Source organism: Daphnia carinata, chromosome 6, assembly GCF_022539665.2.
Source record: "Daphnia carinata strain CSIRO-1 chromosome 6, CSIRO_AGI_Dcar_HiC_V3, whole genome shotgun sequence".
NCBI lineage: Eukaryota > Metazoa > Arthropoda > Branchiopoda > Diplostraca > Daphniidae > Daphnia > Daphnia carinata.
Window position 1 is genome coordinate 4,769,612 of NC_081336.1, and position 26,053 is coordinate 4,795,664.

At 38.6% G+C, this 26,053-nt stretch overlaps 8 protein-coding genes across 10 annotated transcripts in view; 3 read left to right on the forward strand and 5 right to left on the reverse strand.

The window, feature by feature from the left end:
- Positions 1–378: 378 nt before the first annotated feature.
- LOC130689765 (ras-like GTP-binding protein Rho1) lies at positions 379–2,626 on the reverse strand. 2 transcript variants are annotated; one of them, XM_059495712.1, is made up of 5 exons: positions 2,533–2,626; positions 1,446–1,615; positions 931–1,162; positions 717–868; positions 379–617 (listed from the first exon to the last, which is right to left on the reverse strand). In XM_059495712.1, exons 1-5 carry the CDS (start codon positions 2,609–2,611, stop codon positions 579–581), a joined length of 672 nt encoding a protein of 223 aa, XP_059351695.1. In that variant the 5' UTR covers positions 2,612–2,626; the 3' UTR covers positions 379–578. The 2 variants fall into 2 exon arrangements, with proteins under 2 accessions (XP_059351695.1, XP_057368689.1); XM_057512706.2 differs by lacking the exon at positions 2,533–2,626 and adding an exon at positions 1,905–2,047.
- A 513-nt stretch (positions 2,627–3,139) lies between these two features.
- LOC130689756 (F-actin-capping protein subunit alpha-like) lies at positions 3,140–5,331 on the reverse strand. Its single transcript, XM_057512696.2, has 7 exons — positions 5,074–5,331; positions 4,742–4,805; positions 4,464–4,687; positions 4,231–4,409; positions 4,089–4,167; positions 3,955–4,026; positions 3,140–3,857 (listed from the first exon to the last, which is right to left on the reverse strand). The coding sequence occupies exons 1-7, from the start codon at positions 5,107–5,109 to the stop codon at positions 3,651–3,653; spliced, it is 861 nt and encodes a 286-aa protein (XP_057368679.1). The 5' UTR covers positions 5,110–5,331; the 3' UTR covers positions 3,140–3,650.
- An 852-nt stretch (positions 5,332–6,183) lies between these two features.
- Positions 6,184–26,053, forward strand: part of LOC130689837 (germinal-center associated nuclear protein-like) — a 34,560-nt gene continuing 14,690 nt past the window's right edge. Inside the window, exon 1 of the mRNA XM_057512769.2 lies at positions 6,184–6,190. The gene's annotated coding sequence lies outside the window, so the exon portion shown is untranslated. The remainder of the gene's footprint in view (positions 6,191–26,053) is intronic.
- LOC130689752 (metalloprotease TIKI1-like) lies at positions 6,459–11,795 on the reverse strand. The gene is given in 10 exon segments (XM_057512689.2): positions 6,459–6,864; positions 7,065–7,415; positions 7,924–8,014; positions 8,085–8,259; positions 8,320–8,466; positions 8,541–8,891; positions 8,961–9,154; positions 9,157–9,169; positions 11,268–11,327; positions 11,443–11,795. Coding segments are annotated over 10 exon segments (1,668 nt in total). The 5' UTR covers positions 11,572–11,795; the 3' UTR covers positions 6,459–6,707.
- On the reverse strand, positions 14,201–15,627 carry LOC130689763 (U6 snRNA-associated Sm-like protein LSm4). Its single transcript, XM_057512703.2, has 5 exons — positions 15,509–15,627; positions 15,399–15,440; positions 15,241–15,339; positions 14,928–15,105; positions 14,201–14,455 (listed from the first exon to the last, which is right to left on the reverse strand). The coding sequence occupies exons 1-5, from the start codon at positions 15,509–15,511 to the stop codon at positions 14,373–14,375; spliced, it is 405 nt and encodes a 134-aa protein (XP_057368686.1). The 5' UTR covers positions 15,512–15,627; the 3' UTR covers positions 14,201–14,372.
- Positions 17,676–21,047, forward strand: LOC130690460 (ceramide glucosyltransferase-B-like). 2 transcript variants are annotated; one of them, XM_057513457.2, is made up of 9 exons: positions 17,676–17,786; positions 18,769–19,040; positions 19,175–19,316; positions 19,395–19,497; positions 19,562–19,663; positions 19,732–19,844; positions 20,001–20,332; positions 20,406–20,529; positions 20,600–21,047. In XM_057513457.2, exons 2-9 carry the CDS (start codon positions 18,937–18,939, stop codon positions 20,777–20,779), a joined length of 1,200 nt encoding a protein of 399 aa, XP_057369440.1. In that variant the 5' UTR covers positions 17,676–17,786; positions 18,769–18,936; the 3' UTR covers positions 20,780–21,047. The 2 variants fall into 2 exon arrangements, with proteins under 2 accessions (XP_057369440.1, XP_059351966.1); XM_059495983.1 differs by lacking the exon at positions 17,676–17,786 and adding an exon at positions 18,151–18,313.
- LOC130690461 (small ribosomal subunit protein bS1m-like) lies at positions 22,304–23,596 on the forward strand. Its single transcript, XM_057513458.2, has 4 exons — positions 22,304–22,399; positions 22,474–22,793; positions 22,896–23,017; positions 23,086–23,596. Exons 2-4 carry the CDS (start codon positions 22,491–22,493, stop codon positions 23,228–23,230), a joined length of 570 nt encoding a protein of 189 aa, XP_057369441.1. The 5' UTR covers positions 22,304–22,399; positions 22,474–22,490; the 3' UTR covers positions 23,231–23,596.
- On the reverse strand, positions 23,455–25,853 carry LOC130690459 (tRNA (cytosine(72)-C(5))-methyltransferase NSUN6-like). Its single transcript, XM_057513456.1, has 10 exons — positions 25,717–25,853; positions 25,380–25,520; positions 25,150–25,304; positions 25,034–25,077; positions 24,820–24,973; positions 24,560–24,723; positions 24,439–24,497; positions 24,034–24,335; positions 23,948–23,972; positions 23,455–23,886 (listed from the first exon to the last, which is right to left on the reverse strand). Exons 1-10 carry the CDS (start codon positions 25,762–25,764, stop codon positions 23,590–23,592), a joined length of 1,389 nt encoding a protein of 462 aa, XP_057369439.1. The 5' UTR covers positions 25,765–25,853; the 3' UTR covers positions 23,455–23,589.

Consider the following 26,053-nt stretch of genomic DNA (forward strand, 5'->3'; position numbering starts at 1 on the left):
TAATTTGTAATTGTGAATTTGTACTTGTTTACTTGCCCTTACCTTCGCGCCAATCTCTTGTGAAATATACAGATTTTTTTCCCCAGTAAAATTGCCAGAGCCGAGTCACATTGCTCTTATAACATTTGGTTATGGGAAATGTGGGAATAAGTTTTCACTTTTTGGTTTATATATATATATAATAGAAAAGACTACAGGGTTTGCTATAGCAAAGGAAGCAAACAAACGAGTTTAATGGTTGCTCACGGAAATTATAAGAGCCATGTTTGTGAATAACACCGTTGGAAGTCAAAAACACCAAATGTTCGAAACAAGAACTAAATTATGGATTTTGGATAATCTAGAGAAGCGCCAAAGTTCCAGATCGTTGTCAAGAAATTCGGGATTTGAAACAACTGTATTTACCAGAAATATACGAGAAATTGGGAGAAGAAAATTTGTTGCTGTAGTAATAATCGAAGAGACGAACACAAAAGGAATAAATCGTCTGAAAAAGGTCGTCCGATGGTTGGTGGTTTCACATAGAAGAAAAAAAGGCCAATGCAAATGTTTTCATATCCTCTCCCGATTCCAACCTTTCACAAAATGGTACACTTGGGCTTCTTCTTCTTCTTCACCTAAAAACATTTTCCCAATTCAGAGTTTTAAAAATTCGGACTGACTTAGTTGACATTAAAGGGCCATAGTAGCACCCACGAAAATAATATTCAACAAACCTGAAGGGCAGCTCGCGTAGCGGTTTCGAAGACTTCACGGACACCTTCCTTACTTTTAGCCGAGCATTCAAGGTAGGCAAATGCGCTTATTTTTTCCGCCATGGCTCGGCCTTCTTCTGGCTTGACTGGCTCCTGCTTCATTTTGGCTAATTCTAAATTTGAAAGCAAACACAGTAAGATACAGGGACTAAAATACTTGACTAAGTAAAGTTGCCTTTAATAGTGGCGGGATCATTTCGAAGATCTTTTTTATTCCCGACAAGAATGATAGGGACGTTAGGACAAAAGTGCTTGACTTCAGGTGTCCATTTCTCAGGAATGTTCTCTAACGAATCGGGTGAATCGACAGAGAAACACATTAAGATCACATCCGTATCAGGGTAAGACAATGGGCGCAATCTGTCGTAATCTTCTTGGCCAGCCGTATCCCATAATGCTAACTCCACCTAAATCATATAAAAATAAGAAATTTTTTTTTGTTTACTTCCTTCCAGAAAATTACAAAAAGCACCAGAAGTTCAACAGTTCAGGATGGTTGTGCCATCCATTTAACTGATTTTGACACAGTTAGTATGCAACTCATGAGGGACCATTACCATTATTTGCAAAAAAATCTGATATGGTTAAAGAGTGTTATAAATATTGATTTGACTAATCATTGTGAACATTATTCAAGTACCGAGGATGAAATCCATACTTAATATTTCACACCCAAAAATGTATTTTTACCTGTTTGCCATCAACTTCAATGTCTGCAACATAGTTTTCAAACACAGTAGGGACATACACTTCAGGGAACTGATCCTTGCTGAAGACGATCAACAGGCAAGTTTTACCACAAGCACCATCGCCGACGATGACAAGTTTCTTTCGGATGGCAGCCATTCCTGCCCTGAATTCTACATGAACAAACAAAGTTTTCTGTCAGTTGTTTTTTTTTCTTTTTTTTTTGCACCACGATAACTTTTTCAAATTTAATTCGCAAGTAATAAAAATGCCTGCTACTCTGTAAAGATCGACTGAACGGCTGACAAATAATTTATCTGTTGGACATGTTATCATTCTCGTACAGTGGAAACATGCCGAAATGCCATCACAGCGTAGGAGGTGAGAAGCCGAATTCCGTTTTTACTTGCGTTATACAACGATGGCCGGACTAATCTAGCAACGAAAGGAAAAAATACTTACAATCAAGAGGCACACAAAATTGTTCGGGAACTCGATATATAACTCAATCTGAACTATAAAATAGCGACACTGAGTTTTGATCAAACTCGCGTCGAGGGCACACCCTATCCTATTCCAGCAGAAAATGGATGTCCCAACAAGCGCTGGGGCCTAAGGGGGCTGGGAAATGAAACAGCAAGATGACGTCATGGACGCCATTGCAAGCAAAACAAATGAAAAACGCTACGCGTAGGGCCCACGCCATCTGGTAAAAAATACGCATAACCATTGTTTCTCTATCACCATGCATCATGACATTACACATAGTACGGATATGCATCATACAAGAATCTACACTCTAGTCTGAACTTTGAAAACCGTTTGTAAATAAATATGAAAAATACTACTGCCCGAATTCTAACAATAATCTCTAATATCGGTTGTCCGTCTGGACGGCGTATTATTTAGCTATCCTTCTTTCCTATTGCATGCGAATGCTGGAGTTCTAAGAATTTAAGTTTGACGGAAATTTCAGCAATATTTTTTTCAGTACCATGTGGCGGGACGACAGAAAAATTTGAAATCAACTTAATCGTCATTAAAAATAGAAACTTCCTTAAAAAAGCCTTATATTTCACAAATGCCTTACCCGAAGAACGATTCCCCCATTTCGTGAAAGTCACTTTAGGTACTGGAAGACTCCGTGTAAATTCCTTAACTCGCTTCATTGTCCGAGGCTACCGATTTGGGTCGTTTTGCTCCGCCACTTCGGCTGGCCAAACCCAAAAACGGTAGACTGCAAGACGTGACCGAACTGTATGGAACTTTAGTTATGTATGCGTCACTTGTCATTTTCGAACCCTGTTACATTGCAAAGAAACTTGTACGGCTTTCGTGTCCAACTTTGAATAAGCCGAGCGATGTGGAAGTAATTATACATTTTGTAGGACTTCGTCTCATTATTCCTTTTTTAAGCATAACTACCTGACGGTACTCGTAGCATAGATTTTGGAAGTAACGAATCTACACCAGCCACACATAAATTTGTCAAATTTAGTAATTGAAAGTTCAATTGTTGCAAAGATGAAAACAGGGACAAAAAGTTTCAACAAGTCCAACACAGTTGTATTTTCATTTTGTAAGACCAACGGCCCACAACACAAAATGAGGCTTATGGAATCACTGCATCTTTTTTATAGGCATAGGCATTCACACGGGATAAAGGATACGAAAAGAAATAAGAGATAAGGAACAAATTCAGTAGTGAAAACCAAAACACCTATATATCAGTCATGTAGATTACTTTGCTAGTTAACCAAAGCAAACCAATCTGCTGATAATAAAAGAACTTAAATGGGGTGCAGAAAATCAATGGACGACGATTTAATATTACTATGATAATAATAAAAGGGCGCACCGCTTCAGCAATGCGCGCACAAAGGCAGCGTACCGGTGACGCGATATAACTTGATCAGGATAATTTTACGCTAAACTCAAGCCTTGATCAAATCATCCAACACTCGACACAATAAAACCATGAGGGGAGAGCTGAGAAGGAAGAAGGTTAGAAAAAACAAACAGAAAATAGGATATGTAAATAAATGGAAAAGAAATGTATCGTAGTAACTTATTAGAACCACCGTAACAACATTGAACCAATCGGCCAGCAGTTGGCAGTAGGTCGGAATCTACTTTCCAACAACAAGATAATGAAATAAGAAGAATTGAAAGATTTAATAAGTAAAGAGTTGCTGAATGAACTTATTATTATTGGGTTTTGTTGATTTCTTTTCCAATTTTGTACGAAATAATTTTTTCCCAGTCGACTTTGCTTCGCGTGATAGGTAATTGACGACGAAGAGCTTTGAAGGTAGTATCAGACATAGTCTGATAGTTTTCATTGATCGCTAATTGATACTCGGACTCGGATTCTTCGATCAACCGAACCATCTCTTTGGCGGTCTCTACTTCATTCTTTGTAAGCACAAACGAAGTAACAATTTAGTTTTTATTATTTATATATATATATTTTTTTTTTTTTAAATTAAAACATAGCAGAATTTTGACTTACCGAACACGTGAGTGAATGTTTAACATTCTTAGAACAGACAAGCTGGACATTGCCATCTTCATAATAATGAACCTAATATAAAAAAGTAAGGAGGGGAATTAAGGCAGGAAGCAAAAAGATGGGACATATGGTACCTGAACCCTTAGAGTTCCTTGCAACTCTCCAGTTCCACCAGTCAAAGTTGCACACCACTGAGACCTCCAACGACCATTCCTAAAAACATTTTACAACATAATTATTTTTTACATGTTTAGTAATTTTCATATAGAACTGCACCAATAGTTCTTTGGTTGAAATTGATGATCCTCAATGCACGCAACAAGAGATACACTATCATTTCTACTTTGACCAAACACAGCACAAACACCATGCTTGTAATGGTTTGCTGTGTACTCAGTAAACTGGGATTCTAGTGCATCTCTCCACGATTCTACCGCAGCATCAGATTCCCATGCCTAGAAACAAAGTCATTGGTTTACATAACAAATATGTAATTAGAGCTGAAATACCTGAAGATCGGAAGCTTCCTTTCTCAAATGATCATACTTGAAAGACTGTTTTGATCGAGGATCAAAAAATCTCCCCCCTCCAACATCATTGTGCTCTGTCACCAGTGATGGAATACTGGAATTTGGAAGTTTTACAGGAGTGAGCTGATCTTTATTATACAAGGCAAAGGCACCCGCAACTCCTTCTTTGAGGAGGGTATCATTATTTAACAGCACACGGACATCTAAAATAATGTTGGATAACGTTTGAATCAACAGATAGTCTCAACACCTCAAACCTGTAAACACTTCATTGAATTCCCCAGGAGGAGCATGCCGTATGAAATCCGACGCAATACGAACCTAAGAAAATTAAGAAAATAAATATTTATCAATAACAGTTTGTGCTAAGGATAATTAAAAAGAGATCAAACAAATGGCGAAACCGGATTGCGAAACACCGGTCAGACCCCTCCCACTTGTCAAAACGAGCGTTTCTATACATTGGAGAGTAGCGAAAATAACACTTAAAAATACTGGAACAAACACACGAAAAGTTATCACCTATTTAATACTCTTTTCCTTTGGAACATGAATATCACGATTAAACCGAATGAAACTCACAGCTTACCTTTTCTTGATCAGATATTTGATCGTCAGGCGCCATTTTAGTTAGACAAGGGGGATATCACGATATGTATACAGTGAGGTGTTCACTCGTATCTCGAGGACAGGCTCTCTTTGACAATTCTTCTGTTATTTACCTAAACTTAAGAATAACTTGAACTAATAGGGCTTTTAAAATGAGCTATGAGTGGACTAACTCTTCCGTTTCATAAATATAGGGTTTCACAAGGTATTTGCTTTAAGTACAGACAGGGGCGAGTCAAGTTCGTTAGCGCACGCCATCTCTTCAGAGACACGGAAAATTTGGATTCCCAGCGTTCAATTTAAATTGTTGAACTTTGTTCGTTTTTCAACCTCTAGATAGCTCACGACTGCACCGTTTTCCTGCACTGCATGGTTGTCGGTAACTAATAAACGTTTAGCCGTAAAATTGTGTAAATTTTTTTTTCAACGTGTGAGCGCATTTTGCCCTTCGCCAGTGGGCCAGCCATGAAAAAGCTAATGTGATTTCCAACAATATTCGAATTTTTCCTTTTCATTCATCAAAAACATATCAATGTAATCCTGAATCATATTTTCTAGAAAGGGTCGTGTATACTTTTTTTTAGCGGAAGCATAAAGTATTCAATACTATAAAACGGGGCATAATTAGGAAAAAGGGGAGAGGAGTGTTAGAACTTTGTTATATTTTAGTAAAATTAAACTGCATTATGTGTGTATAAAATAACTATTCGATGAATGAATTTAACAATGAAGGTTATTTAAGTACAAAAAAAAAATACCAGCGAGAGAAGAAAATCGAGAAGCTTATCGGCAATATGATGGGAATTTGTCACAGTATACTGTATTCCTCAACCGGCAAAAATCATCCACATAGCCTGAAATACAAGAACATGAACAAATTATACCGGACATTTCAAAACCTGTCTCCTAATAGCGTGACGGCATGTTTTAGAACATGGTCTCAAACCAAAACCATTTTAGTTTTCGTGTACAGATAATAACGTGCTGCAATTCCAAGTCCCATCAGGTGTAAGAAAACAATTGGAAGGTACGCGACATAATTGATTTTGATGGCAACACCATTCTTCAGTTGTTCTTGAGATAGTCCCTTCCATTGTGTGATTTGTTCAATTCCACCTCCATCTAGGCTCTCATACTTGTTCTCTGCCTTGTTTCTTTTCAAGTTCGCACAATTACGTTGAATTCCTTCTGTTATGCTTTATCTCAGTTTTTTTCTGTTGCGTTGTAAGAATAAAGTCGTCCAATCTTTGTGGATACTTATAGATTTTGGATTTCTTTTCTTTCACAGCACAGTGTATCATATTTCAAGTACCAAATAAAGTACGACGCAAATGTGTTTCAATAAATAAAATCGTAAGAAGAATATTATGCGTAAAACGAAATCAAAAAGTGGTACATTTGAGCTGTACAAAATTATCTACAAACAGAGTTCATACATAATAAACGAAGTATTTAAATCATAGCTCACTTAGATCTTCATATATAGACAATGGACAAATCATTGGACATTGGGATAATAACTCTCCATGAGTATTTGGCAGGAAATCGCATTCAAAAACTGAATCTACGTTCTAGTTCTGACACAAAAATAAGCATCTTCGTTTCGTGAGATAATCAGGCTCTAGTATAGGAGAACATTATCGTTACAAACAAGGGAATCCATAAAGCTTGGCAAAGGGAGTCTGAAGTGGCTCGGTTCGGTCGCAGCCCATACCAGACGCGTAAGGAATCGTCCGTCTGAGTGGAAGATGGTTCTGACGGCTGCAAACTTCTATCGTAAAAAGTGCAAGGAAAAAAACGAAATTACTCAAGGTATACGTGACACTTGCTCAGCTTGTACATATAAGCATGGCTTTCTACGTAAAGCAAACACATTCTACCGCAATTGGGAGAACGATGTTTTAAGACACTGTTGGTGACGTTACATGCAAATGAATAAAAGTTTCGTTTAAAAACAAAAAATCACAATACCTAATGTAAGAATGTCCTCCGTTTTCCAAGCGGATCCACAAGTCATTGAAATTTCTATATTTTATCGCTAGGTCTTGATTAGTTGCTTCTCTAGCTGCGGCTGCTAACAAATTAGGGCTAGTCCTTAGTAGTGTAGGGGGTCGAAATGTCGTCTTTTTTAATGAATCTTCAGGTGGCGTACGAGGGGCGTTTGTCGCAGTTCGGGTAATTATTCGAGTCTCTAACACGTTGCGTGAAAGCTCTTCGTCTTGGTTGTCCAGCGTATTTGATTTGACGTGTGTCGAAAAATCGCGAAGGCTGCTCGGTTCTGGTACTAGTGATGGGCGTGGTTTGCTTTGCTTTTTCCGATGCCTTGAATGACCACCGAAGAACAATTATTAAAAAAAAAAAAAGGAAAGAAAAAACCACAATCTAAACATAACCACCTCAGCGGATATACACAAGCGATTTTTCAAACATACAAGCTGACTGGTAAAATAAACATTTCTTAAACAAGAACTTTGCTGCCGTGCGACGGACAAAAATAAACAGGCCCCACACACAACTCGACAAAAACGAAAACTTCCTGCGGAGAAAACATTCAACAGACTAAAAGTAACCTTCCACGGTGGTCATCGTTTCCGGACGGCAAGCTTTGTTTTCGCAATAGAACTGTTTGGTTTCAAACATTTATAGACCGTATCGAGACGAAATTACTACAGTCTATAGCATTGCAATATTTGCGGTATGACAGATGAAGAAAAAATAAATAAAGGGTCCAGTTTTCAATATAAAACACTAAGCTCTTAATTTCGTTTAAGTATTGAAAAAACCAACGCGAAAACTTTGGATAAAATGGCAAAATATCAAATAAAGTTACCTTAAAATTTTATGATCAGATGTGAGCTGCTCGACGGTATAACCACCACTTTGAACAACGTCTAGGACAGTGTAGTTGCCTAAAAAATGCCCTGTTTACAGACAAAGAGATTGAAAACATCGAGTACAGGCAAGTCAAAAATTTTGTCTTAAATGCTTTACCTGCACCGAAGGCAAAGAAGAAACTCTTGTCAGGATGGGCAGCAAGCAGTTCCAGTACTCGCTGACCCATTCTACGATTACGTTTGAATATAAGCTCTTGGCGGAAGTATTCATCAATTTTCTTCGCCATTACTTGTTCGTAAGGTGCCAGGGTTACATTGGTCATCGACGGAACCTATAAGTTTTTAATTTACTGAATGCAGCCATTCACTTGGGTTACTTTAAGTATAATTACCTGAGCCGTATCATGGCTAAATATAACCGCGTTAAGATCACCGCAGTTGTAATGCTTGATTAAATCATCTGTGGTATAGGGCACCGAATGATCACCTGCCCTTAGAGATTCTTGGTGATGAAGCGTCTGATTCAGCGCAAACACAACCTGACACATTATAATAATATTTTTAAAAATGCATTTTCACATTTTCAACAAGAAAAAAAAATATAAATAACAACCTGTGAAAAATTGAGTCCGTTTAAAGGAACACATTGCTCTTCAACGCGCTCGACAGCTCCCATCCGTTTGTTACGTCTCTCCGCTTCTTGAGCCAAATACAAATCCAAAACGGGAATGCCACGCGATTTAATATCACTCTCTGTCAACGAGTTGACCATTAGCATGACCCAAATGGGTCTTTTCCGCTCCCAGTTGCCAGTGATAGCGCTGAAGAGGTAGTCGGCGTAGAGTCCTCTTCCTCGCTGATCTGAACTCATCCACGATGGCATTACAGCTTTTACGTAATCTAAATGGCGTTTAAGCCGGGCAAATAAATCGGCTGGCAAGACGTCGCCTAAACTTTGACCCACCTTTAAATGAAAACAAGAATCATTAAATCGAATGCTATGAGTTAAAAACCAGAATTTCTGAAGGTCTACCGGTAACAGTTGGCAGCTGGTAAGTGCGCTGATGGTGTTTGGATCGGTCAAATCAAGTTCAAAGAAAACTGCGTCCGAAGCGTCAAATGCTCTTTTGACATTCTCAGGCACGTAGTCCCAGACACGGGAATACGGTACGTGAATTGTACCGAAGAAATACGACGGCGGTTCGGCCGCAATTCGCCATAGAAAGAAGTGCTACGTCCGTTCTGGTTAAACAAACACAAACGAAAGTGAGTACGATTAACAAAATTAGCTGAGCAATACGTTAACACCAAGTCATAAATCACCTGCGTGACTGACTTTAACAACAAATCTTACAAGAAAAAGAAAAGCTGCCGCTTTTCCTGGCACAAAACATATCCCAAATCATCATATCATTACTTGTTTTCTTTCCCCCTTTTTTTTGTCTTTCTCAGCATGTAAATTTTCTCATTTCTTTGGTATGTTCAGAAAGTCGCATAGATTTAATATATCATCGAAATAACGCAAGAGACGTGGTAAGTCTAGCATTCATCGCAGCACATAGCATTCGACTTTTCAGCTACGTACAGCTGCCTGTATCTGTTTTCATTTCTCAACGGCCAAATATTTCTTTGTTGAAGTTATTATATTCCACCGTCATAACAAAAACATTGTTTCCCTAGCCTTAAAAAGGAGGGAGACGGGGGGTTGGGTTTTCCACTTTCTTTTGTATGCAAGCCAAGAGAAACAGTACCTTCTACTGTTTCTCACCAAAGATATTTCCGTTCATCTTACCTAAAGGATATCAAAATTCCAATTTAAGACGAGTTGAGAGATGCATCAAAAATACTTTAAGACAGTTGGCCGTGTCCGATTCCGAATAGTAATTGAAAATGAGATAGTGGGTCGTCGTCATTCGTTATAAGCAATGCAAAAATATGCGAGCTGAGAGGCACAAAAATGAATGGTCGATTTCAGACTACATAAAATAATTGCAAGATTTCTCCTTGGCAAGCCTCTTATATAACAACAATGTTAGTCAACCCAATCATCACTCTATGTTCGAAGAAAAAAAAACTGAAAGTAAAGAAAGCTCATGCACACCTTGCGTAGCAAGGTTCTCTAATTGCCAAGCACACTCAAACAATTTTATCTCTATTGCTAATAAAATTACGGGTATGATAACTGCTACAAAAATTTTTTTTTTTTTTGCCTGCTACCCAAGTGATCAGGGGCATGACTTTTGGTGAAGGGCAGACAAACAGCTGTGACCCGTTTCACATTAAAGTTGGCTTAAAGGTGAAAGCGCACAGGCAACACCATATACGGATCCAACGACAAGACTCGTATGATCACAGCAAGGGGAGAGGAGAGGGGAGTCAACCATTTCCGGAAAGAGGGAACTGTGAAAAAAAATCTATCCGTGGGTTTCTCAAAGCCCTTTATGGAGTTTTTTTTTTCTTTCTTCTTTTTCTCAATGAAGAGCACACTAGACACTCTCACAATGTTTGAGTCGAAAACCATTGATCTGCATTTAATTCAAATGCAAATAAGCAGAAATGGTAACTGGTGCAAAGCCAGTTCAAACGACAATCGTCCATTCCACTCGTTAACGCACGATAGCGAATGCGAGCCTTTTAAGGGCGTCCATGTTTAGAGAAGAAACGATACAATTTCCAAATATGCAGCGAAAATATCATCTATTAATTTCGGCCAAGGCATGTGATGCTTAACGTGTCGACTTCAAAGTGGAATGCAACTTGCAGCTTGTTTTTATTGATTAAACATACCCCTAAAGCCAATCTTGCTTTCAACAACGCCAGGAAATTAGTCCTGCCATAAATGCATTTCTTTTCCACTGAAGAACCGGTCCCGTTTCTTGAGAATCCCACCGTTTTGGCTCTGTCTCTTTCTCTCTATGCATATGCATAAAGAAATAAAATGCAAGGATGGAAACAAAAGTTGGGTGGTACGAATGAATACAACTAGCGCGTGGGACGCTAGAGGAGCGTATAGAATTTTGTTCGAAATTTGAGCCGAACCATCGTTTGCGTACCGTGCGTTTCAGTGAACTGGGCACGCGCAATACGTTCAACATGGCCGCCAATAGTTTGGTGTGAATTGTAGGCGGGAAAAATGTCTAATAATTCCAAGTGTCACCCACAACACACGTATGTGTAGTCTTTGCGTCGGACAGGTTTTCTTTCTTTTCTTTCTCTCTTCTTTTTTTTCCAATCTAGTGTTTCATGTCTGTTCGTTTAGAGCTTCATTGGACAACGGATTAGAATAAAACAAAGACCTCGTCGCGCCCTCAAGAACAAACGTGCTATCGAATAGACTTACGTCGGGTTTGCTGCAAGATTCCGGGCGCTTGTGTCGCCTCCCTTCTGCCGTATCAATCCACTATACCACAAAGGCACAAAAACAAAAAGGAAAAAAAAAATCGACGTATTTAAAAATTAGGGATGAACAATTGGCAATTAATCTGCCAATTAGGTGATTGACGTGACTTTTATACCACTAATGCGAATAAAAGGAGAAGACATTGCAGGAGAATAGTTTGAGAGACGATTGCTCGGCGAGAAATAAGCCTGGGCCGAAGCGGTTGGCGAGCTGCGTCAACTCGACGAGATACATGATGGGCCATAATAAAGGTTCATAATCGGCGCGAGGACACCTTGCTGAAATAAGAGAGCGGTGATCGCGGGATGCTCATGGTAGCACGACCTGCGGGCGTCTTTTCGATATTCACAACACGCGCCCAACATGGCGAGATTCACCAGCCGACACGAGACCGCCGACAGCAGCAACACCGACGAGCAGGAACAAGCATCATACACGAGAGACAGTCAAGACAACACTAGTCGGCCACGGCAACTTCTAAAACATCTAACGGGCAGATCGAGGCGCGCGCCTACGGCTCACACAGTCACAGTCTTACGCATCTGGCGGCAAAGCCGTTTACTACATGAAATTCATGGCATTCTTTCGGTTAATACAGTAAAAAAAAATTCCTCCTTCTCCCCCCCCTTTTCTTGTTATTTTCTCCTATTATTTTGATGACCAAATCCGTGGTCCATCCGCGAATTAGGAACATAATATTCGATTGGCAAATCTTTATAAAACTTGTGTCTTCTTTCTGGGAACCTTCAAAGATGGTATGGCTCTCAAGAGAAGTGGAAAGAAAACAAAAGAAGGAATTATGAACTTTCTCTATACATTCTCTAGGGGAGAACCTGGGACATAGAAAAAGCTTTACAGTACCCAGTAAATCTATTGACTGGGCGTTAAAAGTCGACCTTTTTTCGGAGGCCTAGCTCCCTCAACGTTTCTCCTCTCCCCTTTGCATCTGTCTCCCCCTTCACTAAATCAGACCCACGGACAGCTTCAGAAACGAGGGAGGCCCCCTTTGCGTTCGTCTCCCCCTGTTTCATTTCGTTTCATTTACATTCTTCAACCGAAAATCCCCGTTACTGTACTCAAGCCATTATATTTTTTTTTTCTCTTCTTCTCTTTTTTTTCTTTTTTTCTTTCCAAAGGAGCTTAGCTTTATTCACCCTTCCATACATGCTCGGCGACCTAGTCAAAGTCGATTCTAGGAAAATTCCTGAAACTTTCCACAAGACAATTTTCTAGCTCTATAAAAGGTGTTCTAAAGAAGACTGTTGAGCGAACGCCCTATTCACGAATTTAATGGTCCCCTTTTTTTTCCTACTTCAAGTCAAACTACGGTGCCCTTTACCAACGACTTGATAGCTTAAATGTCAATCCTATCTATTGCAATTCAGAAATGGCGGAATAAACTACGTACATTTTTCTTTTTATAGAAGCACTTACTGGTTAATGGGAATGACGACTCGCCTTTTACCCGAGAACCATGTCGTTAAAGGTAACTGTAGTGGTTTCCTTTATCCGATCACCCGATTCAGTCATCCCAAAGTTGTTCACTGAATTCTTTTCACCTTGGCTGTGTCTGGCAACGCTGTAGGTAACTAGACGTAGCTTTCAAGGTGAATGTGAGGGACAGAAATCTGTGGGAATACCTAACTAGGCCCTAAGCAGTATCGAAGCAAACCACGTTATACTCTTGAAATTAATCAACTATTAAAGCTCAGCTTCCCATTTTGACTCTGGAGCGAACAACATTGCTGAAGATGACAGCATAACTTGTTAATTTTCCATTTCTTCACATTGGTAGCTAACGACATTGGAAAAGCACCCTTCATGTTATTTCGTGTTTCCAAGTGAAAAACTAAACAACGAACAAGGGCCTATAGTTCAAGGTGGGTGGAGGCAAATGAAAGAGAGAGCGAGTAAGGAGCAGATAAAAACGATGAAGACGTGCAGATGAACTGGTGAAGGCCGAAGCCAGCGGCTGGCTCGGGGCATCGTCTGCTGGCTGACAAGATTTAATACAGAAGAGAAAATGCAATACTAATTGCATCTCTTGGGAATGTCTCGAAAATTATCTATCAGTTTATGTCAACGACAGACATTTAAAATTCTTACTGCAATACATTTGTGGTTTCTTTTTTGTTTAGTACATTTGTGCAATTGTATCTGACCCGCTTTTTCTCTCTTTGCTGTTATCAAACATACGATCTTTCAAAGCAAATAAAATAGCTTTTAAAAAATGTTTGACCAGTAATGGAAGTAATACGTTTACTTTATTTAAAGCTGGAAACTTGTTGAATATGTATGGGAATAGGGCGGTGGAAGTTCGCGAGCACTGGTACCGAACTGAGTGTTGCACCGGACGAATGGTTTTCTATATTAGGACCACTAGGCTACACAACAACTATATATCGTAATGTTTTGGCTTCATACGCATGACGTCTGTGCTGGAAAGCAAATCTGTCGTTGTTAACCAAACTATTGGGTAGAATTGAAACGGAATAATGTGCGGCGTCAGTTTGGAAATTTCAAGTACGGCCGTACAACACTAAAATTTTCTCGGCGAGATTCAGAATCATGAGATATAAGCAAATTTCGCAGAAGAAATTTTTAATGTTCAACTAAATTAACTGCTGTTGCCTGAATATTCAGTTAAGCTGTTGGCAAGCACAATCGTGTTTTTGTGATAATAAACACATCGTACTTCAAGCTAAGGGTAGAAAAGACGGTTCAATTTTGTAAAAGCTTCATCATATTCATTATTTACGTAAAAGACGCCTTAAATCAGACTAGATACGAACGCGCAGAGGTCGTAGATAGTCAAGTATGTGCTACCCATACTTAAAAATATAAAATTGACTTCTTTTTTTCACTTAACGATGTATTTCTCCGACATTAATTGTTCGGGTGTGAGTTAGCAAAATACAAATTTGACAGAAAAAACGCGAACAACAAGGTATGAGTTATGTGCTTTTCTGCCTCTGTCACGACCGCAAGTGGCGCGAAAATGAAAACCTGACGATATTTGGAAAAAAACCATCTGACAATAAGGATTTACTTTCCACGGGGTTTGTTGGTACCGCCTCCACCTCCTCGTCCCGACGGTGCACCTCGACCTCTAGATGCTCCAAAAGAACCTGACAATGAACAACAATGCAACACGTATAATACGATTCTTCCTATAAAATCACATTATTGTTATTGCTTCGACTTTAATGAGAGGGTAAATAATTAATATTTTGGCCCACTGGGCTAGCATTTCCCATGCTCCTACTAAAACAAACGACGAAAAAAACGAGGCATAATACGACGATTTGTGGTTGATTATATAAAATCTGATTCGACGCTTCTCTTACGTAAAGCATTGTCGTAGTGACATACATGAAATAGAAATTAATGTTCAATAATTGCAATAATTTCTTTTTCAGATTCTTGACATGATGGTGTCCAACTTACATTTACTTCATATGTGTAAATAATAGTTTTAATTCCTAGGAAGTGTAAAGTACAATTCTAGTATTTTCTAATCTTGAATCATAATTACTTGGCTGGTATTGACCCACCAACTATACTATGAACTAATAACAAGTATACTAAAGAATCCAATACCTCTATTACCACCTCTGCCTCTTTGGGCTCCACCTCTACCCTTGCCATCACTGCGACCACGACCCTTGGCCACAACTTCTTCCTTCACCATATCAATAACTTCATCTGGAATGCGCAGGTACTTAATAGTACTACCTCTTATATAGCACTCTGGCATTCTCCAGAACCTGTCACCATCCTAATAATTATACACAATAGAATTAGATGTTGTTATTTTAAAATGAGCCTAAAAGTAATGAATAAACAGTATTTCAAATGTATCTACAATTGGGGAAAAGATAAACAAACGGAAGTTGGACGGAAAGGCATATACCTTGGATGTGCAAATGACTTCTCGTAAATTGATGTTCATCCAGTTATCACAGCTCACTAAGTGACCATTGTAAGTTTCTCCATTTTTCAATTCTACTAACTATATTTTTATCTACGAATTAAGGAAATGACAGAAGTATTAATTTTTAATTTGTTTACCATGGGGTGATTCTGCGCCGTACGCAATAACGACAGGGGTAACTGAAAGAAAATTTCAAGATATTTAATGAAACGCCCTTGATAATCCGTAAAAGAAAATATTTCAATACCATGATTCACTTTTTGTTTTGCCGGGTGGTAAAACTATTACTCTAAGATATCAGTACGTTAAACGTGAAAAACTTTTCACATGCAACGAAAAATGCCGTCTGCTTGCCTTTGTAAAAATAAGAACCTTAGGCCTTTAGCGTTCGTATTGGCTTTGGCAGTGTAGACACGTTGGTTTTGCAGCGGCTGTTACGCACTAGTACATGCGGGACACGAGTAGGGCTCGGCCCCGCGACGATCGGGCACGATTTTTGCCGACCCGCGCGTTTTTTTTTTTAAAGGACAAACCGGTGCGGTTCGGTTTTGCTGTTTTTTTCACACAGATTGAACCGCGGTTTGACGGTTTGTACCCGCAGTTCGTACTCGCGGCGTAAACTGCGGTTTTGCAGCTTTGCACCGCGGTTTTACAGTTTGCACCGCGGATTTGCGGTTTGCATAGGCCAATTCATCAGTAACAGATTTTGTCGCTAGATGGCGGAAAGATCGACCAATTTTCGATCGCGATGCTTACAAGTCTGATCGGAAATTTGATTTATAACAAGTTGCTGACCGCCATTACGCCCACAACAATTAGTGATAATTACTTGATTTGGAATTTCAGCAAAATTGAAAAAAATTTTTAATGGCGGTTCAAACCGGTTTTGCCCAGTTGCAAACCGAAAACCAAACCGCAGTAAAAAATGGCCAAACCGAACCGACGGTTTGACGATTTTTAAATGAAAAATCGCGGTTTTGCCCCGATCAAAGACGATCGGGGTCGAGCCCTAGACACGAGTACTACCGCTATGCACTGATGTTTACTCGGCATTTCATTCGCTATGCATTAATATTTCTATTTTTCTGATTGTATGGAATTAAAACATTTTCCTGCTACCAAAAACTAAAAAAACTAGTGCATGGCAATTTTGACAAATATATCAAGAACCATAATATTCCTTGACCTAAGTATGCCTACCGAAGATATTCGCCAAGCGCTAAAATGGCAGCTTTGTTAAACAAGGAAAATGCTTATCTTTAGTTGTTAAACGCAAGAGTTACATGTCTGACGCATAAAACGTGAAAAAACGAATTGCCCTCCTCACACCCGTCGGAAAGAGGAAATCTGGGCGGGAAAATCTTTCTCCCTTCTTAGAATGCGAGGATTTAGTAGCTTTTAGGCATTTCAAAATTTGTATCTAAGTGAGTCATATTAAATGATATCTCAAATGTTTACTTACGATTACCAAAATCAGGTTGATCCTTAAACGTTTAATGCTATGTTCAGTCAGTGTTCCTGATAAGCGATTTTTCCCCACCGTCATCTTTGTGTTACATACTGTATGACGGCGACAGTAGTGACTCATCTTTTTTCATATAGTATTTACGTGACTCAAAATTCTGATGCATAACACAAACATTCTTTGCTTCGATATCACTACGGATATTACATCTGTTTTACACATTAAATCACATATAGCCTAACTTGTTTCATAGTTGTTTTTCCAGCTATCCTATATCGCATATTTTCGCTGACACAAACGAAATTTCGTATGGAAATTGAGTCCCCTCATAGCAATGGCATTTGTTTTAAAAATCATTATGCAGTAGAAATGTAGAATGTATAATAAGGCACTATTAGTTTATCAAGTGGAGAAGGATTGTGCTCCTTCTCTCACTTATTGCCGCAACCGAGAAACAACTTCTATGAACTGCGTTAGGACGTCATACAAGTGTGTATTTTATTTTTCCAAATTCTTTTGCCGATAGCCTACAGTGTTATTATTATAAACGACATCATTTACACACGCACGAAATTTGTGTTTTTTTCCTTATCCCCGGAAGTTTCGTTTTCAGGTCTCTCGCCATTCGTTCCCTTTTCCAAATCGGCTGGCATTTCCGCTGAACTATAGGGTCAACACTCGATTGGCTCTAGTTGTGCTTTCTCTTTTCACCCATGCGAGTTCCAGCTTGGTCCCTTTACTGTAACTGAATACCAAATACGAGATATTCAAATGCGACTGGAAATGGTCGTTTTCCCTACGCTCTATATCCAACAAATGAAGGCTATTTTATCAGCATTTGCTGTATGCATTGTCGCAGTGGGAGGAAACGTCGTTGAAAGCCCTTATCAGGCCGCACTTTTTCCCTGGTTCTTAACTGGACTCAAGCTGCCACAAATGTTCAGTTGATCAAGGTACTAAGTCTTACTGTTGTTCATAAGCTGCCATAAAATATTCACGATTGAGACCAAGGCAGTGCCAGACCGTTTGCCCGAATTCTAAACTATTCAGCCACCTGAAGGTAAGCATAACCTCACTATTTTTTTTGATCCGCCGCTAATTTTCGATTAAATAACGCTTTCAATCATGACATGTCAATCATAATTCATTCATTCAATCTGAATCGCATTCGGGAAAAAAAAATTATAATTATATTTTCAAATAAATAATTTAATATGTAGCATGGGGCGTTGCCGAATTGGAAATTGATCATTTTTTCAGCGGTGTGGCGTCTGCTTTTAGCAGTTGAATTCGAACCACCCGAAACGTGAGGTTGTCGTCACTAGTGTGCTATGTGCGAAAAGCCCGCAAAGAACTGCGTTTTGTTGAGTTCCTTTTTCTTCTCGGCGCAACGAACTAATTTACTCCCAAGCCTTCATATTTAGACTTAATCGGACAGTTAGATCAGAGATAAGATAGACGCTCTGTCAATATGGGTATCACGTGTAACGGCCGGTCATTTATGAGGGTCGTGTTGCAAGTTCTGTCGTCGTGGTAACGTTCAATGTGAAGTGGTTGGTGACTGTTGTACTTGCACATTTTTTAAGTGTAAGTGGCTCTCTAGCGGTGGCGCTGTTACCGTCAGTGGTTTGTTGTGTAGTAGTTTTGTGGGTTCTATGGAGACTTCGGCATACCCTATTATAATTCGTGTTCTTAAATCAACATGAAGCAGCAAAGCATGGCGTAACGCGCGCCGTCCCTCCCCTAAAAAAAAAAACAACAAAAAAAGCATGTTGATTAGGACTCTTCGTCACTGACTACCTGATACCCGGCTTATTACCGAAAGGTACTGGCGCGACAGAAGTATTTTCATTGTATTTTTCTTTAGTGTTTCAGTCGCGCCAGTACCGTCGTTAGTAAGTCCTGTCTCAGGTAATTCGATCCGCAAATGTTGACGCAAGGGATTTTTATGATGATGCTGATTAGTGGTGTCAGTAACGCGATTTTGATAGTTAAAGCTGTGCGTAATGAATATTTATATATATATTTGTGTCTTCTTACAGTTCTATACGTATCTTTGCGGAAATTTACTAATCAAACACCCATGTCGCCCACATCATGGATAGCCTGATCCGGTCTCTCGGCCGCTGGCCATTAGACGACAGATTTTCTATCCACACCTCTCGCCAAATCAAACCTGCAAAATTCATTGTGTCATCACCGCGACCATTATGTCACATCAATACGTTGATTTCTTTTGGTTTGTTGTGGCCGCTGCGTTGTTTGTCTTCTGGATCGGCTACTGGCTCGTCCACCTTCTAGCAATTGTTTACGGGTAAGGTTGTTGTTAATCAAATGGTACAAAAGCATCAACAACAAAATAAGTAAATAAAAAATGCATTTCACAAAATTTAGCGTGTTTCCCATTAGCTAAAAAGAAACTAACTTTTATTTTGATTGTTTTGCCAGAAAATGGAAATTGCATCGTAAGAGCTGCAAACAACCAAAAGAAACGCCATATCCGGCCGTCTCAATTTTGAAGCCACTTACTGGAGTCGACGTGAATTTATTTAGTAATCTCGAAACGTTTTTCACAATGCAATATCCAGTGGTAGGTCTACGTTAGCCAGAGAAAAAAAAAACAATACGTATTAAGCATTAATTGATTTCTTTTTCTCTTGTTTTTTAGTATGAATTATTATTTTGCATAGGGGACGAAAGCGATCCGTCGTTGATGCTGGTTAAAAAGTTAATGGAAAAATACCCGAAAGTAGATGCACAAATCTTTATTGGTTTGTTTTTTATTTCTCTAAAGCGCGTTAGGAAGATGCTATAACTTTTCTTCAATAACTGCAGGTGGTGAAAAAGTAGGCATTAATCCAAAAATTAACAACATCCAGCTTGGATATGCCTCTGCAAAATATGAATTGTTTATGATCTCAGATTCTGGTATCCGAAGTAAGTAGCCTGTTTTATAAAGCTTCTAAACAGTTGGATTGACGGCCAAATATTGGGTTTGTTTACAGTGAAAGAAGACACGCTTATTGACATGGCAGAACATATGAAAGAAGACGTTGGGCTTATTCACCAAATGCCATTTGTTTGTGATCGGGAGGGGTTCCCAGCTACTCTAGAGAAGGTAATTAACATTTTATTTGCGATTTAGTTGATGTTTAGTGGTTCCCATATCTGTCACGTAGAGTACCTTGGGTACACTACAAGATATTTCAAAAAAGGAAAATTCTCATCAATTTAGATTTTGTCATCATGTCACGTCTTCTGTTTATGGCATCAGATTTATTTTGGAACAGCTCATGCCCGGATATACTTGGCGGCCGATTTCGTAAGAGTTAACTGTGCCACGGGCATGTCGGCTTTGATGCGAAAATCGCTGATCGATGACGCTGGCGGTCTTAAATCGTTTGGATGTTATTTAGCCGAAGATTTTTTCCTGGCAAAGGCCATTAAAGACCGTGGCTGGAAGATCGGCATTTGCAGTCAACCTGCGTGGCAGAATTCTGGCATTTGCCACATACCTACCTTTCAAGAAAGAATCATCCGTTGGGCGAAGTTAAGAATCGCGATGGTTCCTAGCACGATTGTCTTCGAGCCAGTTTCGGAGTGCATGTAAAATTATTGCATTCATTTTCATTCATGTCTAAACAGGCACCTAAATTTGTCGCGTTTTTCTTTTTTAAAGGTTGCTTGGTGCCTTAGCTGCCTGGTCTATCTACTGGCTGTTTCAGTGGGATCCGCTTGCAGTTGGTTTGTTACACATTCTTGCGTGGTTTATCCTCGATTGGATTCTTCTTTCAATCGTGCAGGTAAGTGCTATACGCCTACAGTTGCATTCAGGCATACTTTACTACATTCTACTTTTTGCATATGATGTAGGACGGCCCATTGCCTTTCAGCAAGTTCGAATTTGTGCTAGGATGGTTCTTGCGTGAGTTGAGCGCACCCTTCTTGTTTCTAAATGCTCTGCTTCAGCCTACCATTCGCTGGAAAACGGGAGTTTACCGTCTTAAGTGGGGTGGTGTAGTTGAGGAATTAAAACCTAAAGTGAAACCTTGACAAGTTAACCCGTATTTCTGTTGAGTTTTCGAACAAGTGCCGCATGACAAGGAGCCAAAGTAAAAATTAATATTGATCATTGCGTAAGTAAATGTAAGTGTGCGTGTGAGTAAGTTATTGAGAAAGTTGTGCTTGTCATTTTTAGTCACATCAGCTTTGTATTGTTGGGCATTTTCATTGCCGATTAACGTTCATAATCTGTTAGAAAAGAAAGTTAATTTTGTGTTAGGAACAACCTTGTCGACCAGCATACGTTAGTAATATTAGATATATAAATACATACGTGTGCACACCCATTAATAGTTTAGTATTTATTTCTGACCAGACTGTTATTTTCAGATTTTTTTTCTTGTTTTTTTTTTTGTGAAAGAAGAAGGCTCTTTTTGCCAAAATAACAAGGGACAGAATCTTATGGCAAGTTTGTACATATCGGTAGAAATAACAAATGAACGGTGCTCGGACCTTTTCATTGGAGTGACTCATTTACGGACAAAGTTCTCCTCAAATGTAGTTGCTCGCAATAGCGAGTAAAAATTTCCATTAACCCTTTATTCCATTCGTTTTTTTTTTTTTTAATAAACGATTTTCTTATTTTTATTTATTTATTTATTTTTATTTTATTTTTTACTTTTTATTTTACTTTGGTAGCTTGTTTGCAAGCGCAAAGAGTGGAGGTATTGCGCTTGTAGCCGAATACACTGGATTCCCACCCAAAATCGAAAGAAATCACGGAAATCAAATTCATTTTGAAATGAGACTTGAAGTCATAACCGTAGGACGTTAGCAATGGAAATCTTCAAATTGGGTGATGCTCGAATTTTACTCAGAACGCAAGAACCAATTCGATTAATAAAAAAGGTGTCAAGGCCAACATTTTAAGACCAAAAAAAATTTGCAACTGTAAAAAATCTTCTTCCGTTTTTCCCCTCATAAACCTAGATATTGATAAAAAAAAATACGTGATTTAGATCTAAAAATTGAACGAAATGTATGAAAATTAACGTCGTTTTCATCTACTAATTCAATTCTAATCTTCAAATATGTTATAATTTTAATTTGAAAATAAAGGGGGGAAGGAGGTATCTGAATTGCAATGTCATAATCGGGTGGAGAGTGGCAAAATGGTTCAATGTTAAGAAATGTCAAAGCTGTGTAACGTCATATGTTGACAGTTCCTTCGCCAAAACGTTTAAAAAAAATTATCGTAGTGACAATTCTACAAAATAATTTGAACAACAATCCGAAAACTTGTGTGCGAGCCTCGAAGGCTATCGCGAACGTGGCAAATACCAGGAGCGGTTGAGTAACTAAAAAGATGTTGATGCTCAAGAAATCAAAATTTTCGGAGAGAATGGATTTTTTATACCATACCATTTTTTCCTTACATTTTTTTGTAGCAACCGGGAAACTTTTGCCAATTCCATTTTTCGATGAACACGGGCCATTTGGCGGCAGGTTTGGAGCTCCGGTCCGCAACTGAAAGTCCGCGGATTATACCCCGGTCCGTGTCCGCAATTTCCTCTGGCACCGTTCCGAAGTAAACACATCTAACACAAGTTTATGGTCGTTTTCATAATTGCTAGTCAAAATCCTTGTGTTAGGATTATTATAAGACATTCGGTAAAAATATTATTGAAAATGTTATTTAGCTTTAGGTTTTACAGTTTTATTTTGTATTTTTATTTCGTTTCTAGCAAAAGCTTCAAAGAAAATGGAAATCATTCTCCGGCAAACAACTTTTTTTGCCGGTAGCAGTCTAATTTTTCGCTCTTTTCGCCCTATTTCCGATATTTTCCGCCGCCAAGCTAGCCATCAAATCAGCAGAAATTATTCTGACGCCAATATAGAGTCAAACTCAAAAAATGAAAACAGCATTAAATCTGGGGTTGAAAACAAAACCATGTCAGGCTTTGGTAAAGCCTTCGAAAAGTTTTCATTATTAACCCGCAAAACACCCCAGAATGAACCAGATGTTAAATTTGCAACATTGTTAAGACACTCCAAATTAATGCAGGTAAACCAAAGTAATATACCAACAAGGTTGTTTAAAGATATATTTTTATTTCTCTGTTGTTAATGCAAGCCATAAACTAAATTTTGAATTTGCATTCGTTAGTTAGGAGATCCACAAGGGAAAGTTGTTGAAGGCAAAATAGCCCGGGTAGTTGGTAATGATTTGTACATAGATTTTGGATGGAAATTTGAATGTGTATGTCCAAAACCCCTTAAAAACGAAAGGTACATTTGTATCAGTACACATCCCAATGGTATTTTATTTGTAATTAATGGTTTCTTCTGTTTTACAGAGATTATGTCAGGGGCTCCAAAGTAAGGTTACGTCTTCAAAGCTTAGAGCTTTCAACCAAATTCTTAGGAGCAACAAAGGAGATAACGCTCCGTGAAGCAGATGCTGTTTTGGTTGGAGTTGTGCGCACCCCTTTTCAAACGTGAATTTTTATTAAAGCAGCAAAGTTATCACAGGATTCTTGGCTGCATCAAATTAGTCCTCAAATAAAAAATGTTGATTCAGATGTTTCAAGAGTATTCTGTAGTACTGTACCTTTGAGGTAATTTAATTCTGTTGTCAGGTCTTCTACTTTCTATTATAATGAAGGAAAAAATTGTCCTTAACTGTTTCAGCTGTAAACCATTTAATGTGATTAAGTTTTGATGCAGTTTCAACTAATTTATTTCCTGCTTGTGGGGTTTTTAGGGGGCAAAAAAAACAACAGTATATTGGCGTAATAATGGACAAATCCCAGCACTCCATTATAACACATATGAAATACTTTTGCAAGTACAAAAAACTTCTACACACTTTTTGATTCTATACTTTCTAAACAACATATGAAAAACCCTATAGAATCCGAATTTTCGTTCTCTGATTCACAGCTAGCGGGACAGCCAAACCTCTGCATCGCGATACAATCTTCTTCTGTTAACCGACCAACCCTGTATCCTGGTTTACCAAGCTTAATATCAGGACTTACTACACGGAGGAAAGGGAATTTCCCTAATGCCCAATCAATGATCTCTTCATTTTCGGACACGTTGTAAGTGCACGTACTATATACCATACGGCCTCCGGGTTTCAGTAACTGCACGGCCTATAGAGCAAGAGTTATTGTTTATTTGTTTCTTCGATCGTGCTTTAGAGTTCAAACTAACCGCAATGAAGAGTTTTTTCTGCAATCTTACAAATAAGAAAACCATGAATAATTTATACACCAACGTCAAAAACAGTAGCTATTAACCTTGCAAACGACTGCACCTCCTTTAGACGAATCGGATTGTACAGTTGCGGCCTCTGCCCAAGAGCACTACAAGGCGCATCAAGTAATATCCGATCGAATGTGTAAGGATGAAATGGTGGTGATTCTGGAACAGGCGGAACCTTTATAATGTCGCATCCACTCAACTGGTTTTCAGGTATTTTGATGTAAGCTTTTATCGAATCGAACGCAAAGGCTGTGATGTTGGTCAAACCGAGCTTCGTTGAATTCTCTTGAATTCGTTTAATTTTTGCCATTGATTTGTCAAGAGCGATCACTTTTCCCTTTCATTCAGATCAAGGTTTTAGTGCACAAAATTTTGAATTAATGTAGTTCTCTAATAGGTAAAAAATACACACATACAAGAAAAAAAAAAGGCGGTGGTACCTTATTTTCCATTAGGCAGCCAATATGAGTAGTTTTCCCCCCCGGGGCAGCACATAAGTCTGGCATTACAAAATTCGACAGTAAAATCAATAAATTTATGAGTGACTAGATAGCGTGGTACCTAATATTAGATGATGCGATTGCGGATTTAGGGCATGTCCACACAAGACCGATGGCAGATTTTGTAGAAATCCTTTTTGGATTCCACCTATCGTGTCTTCATGCAACATATCACCAATGCTGGGACAGTCAAACAGTGGTTCAACCATGTTGATAGCCAATCCGCTAATTGAGACAAAATGGACGGAAAACCAGAAAAAAGAACATTATGTTTATCTTATTCAATGAAGTGCGCAATAATTCCAAGTACAATTATCTCACCTGGGAACTGCAACTGTAAACAAATCTTTCCTATTTTGCACGAGTAAACCATTGCCAACAAAAATTTTTTGCCCGTGGTAATCACTATTCCATCCTCTTTTACACTGACCCAAAGTGTCAGCGAACACTGAAACTCTGTCGCCAATGTAAACTCCTTAGAAAGCAGTTCATTGATTAAATACTTCTCTTATTGTTAACACATATAAAAATTTACCAGAAGGAATGGCTGTTACACCAGGCGCATAGACGTTCGCACCCCTGTCCATATTATATAGTAGATCGGTTAAAGTTATTTAACAAGAAACTTTATTTATAAAAGACAACAAAAACCTTAACACTGCAACTGCACAAGCCAAGCCAACCATAACATGCGGGTAGATAGGTTCTACCTTTTCAGTTATCTGATTGCACTTCACAACTAGTATGTCATCAATTTTACTGTGGAATTGGACAAGTGGAGGAGGAGCCCCTTTTAAATCATATTGCTGTATAACATTGTAATACATAGTATTAAGTAGAAAAAAATATATAGAGATATGTTCTAACAAGCAAATTCTTACCACTGCAAGCGCTTTTTCAATGTCATCTTTAAGGATTTCTTTGCTTGTAGCTACAGTGTTAACGCGAATTATCGTGTGGTTAGGGGGAGTTTTAAGATGATTACATAAAGTTTCTTGAGAAACTGGCCCTTCATAATCGTTCTGGAAATACACCACATTACAGTAAAACAGGTTTCACATTGTCTTAACGCAAACGATAGCGCAGTTGACATAACAAAAACAGAAGAACCGAACAAAAACAAGGAGGTAAAGTAAACAGGTTCGTAAACGTAACGCTTTATCGGTACAAGGTTTGTATAGAAAGATGTGGTAAAAAAAATCGTAGCACTGCTATTACCATCGATTTTAATATTTTGTCTAAAACTTCATTATCCCGAAACGGCATTTTAGTTTTCTCGAACTGCTCAAATTCAAAGTAACTTTAAGTAACACAAATATCGAGGCAGAGGTGTTGGTCTTAACCGGTTAATTCGTTTAATCGGTTAAACCATTCGAAGGCAGTGATAGGGTTGTACTGGATGCTGAGTTGCAATTTCTTGAAAACCCTGCCTAGAAAACGCAAAGGGAATTTAACATGTTAGGGATAGGGTGAAAGTAAGGAAATTTAGTAAAGAATTTACTAATCCTTTATTTGTTGACAAAGTTTTGCTAAATCTTAGAGTTTATTTTACGCC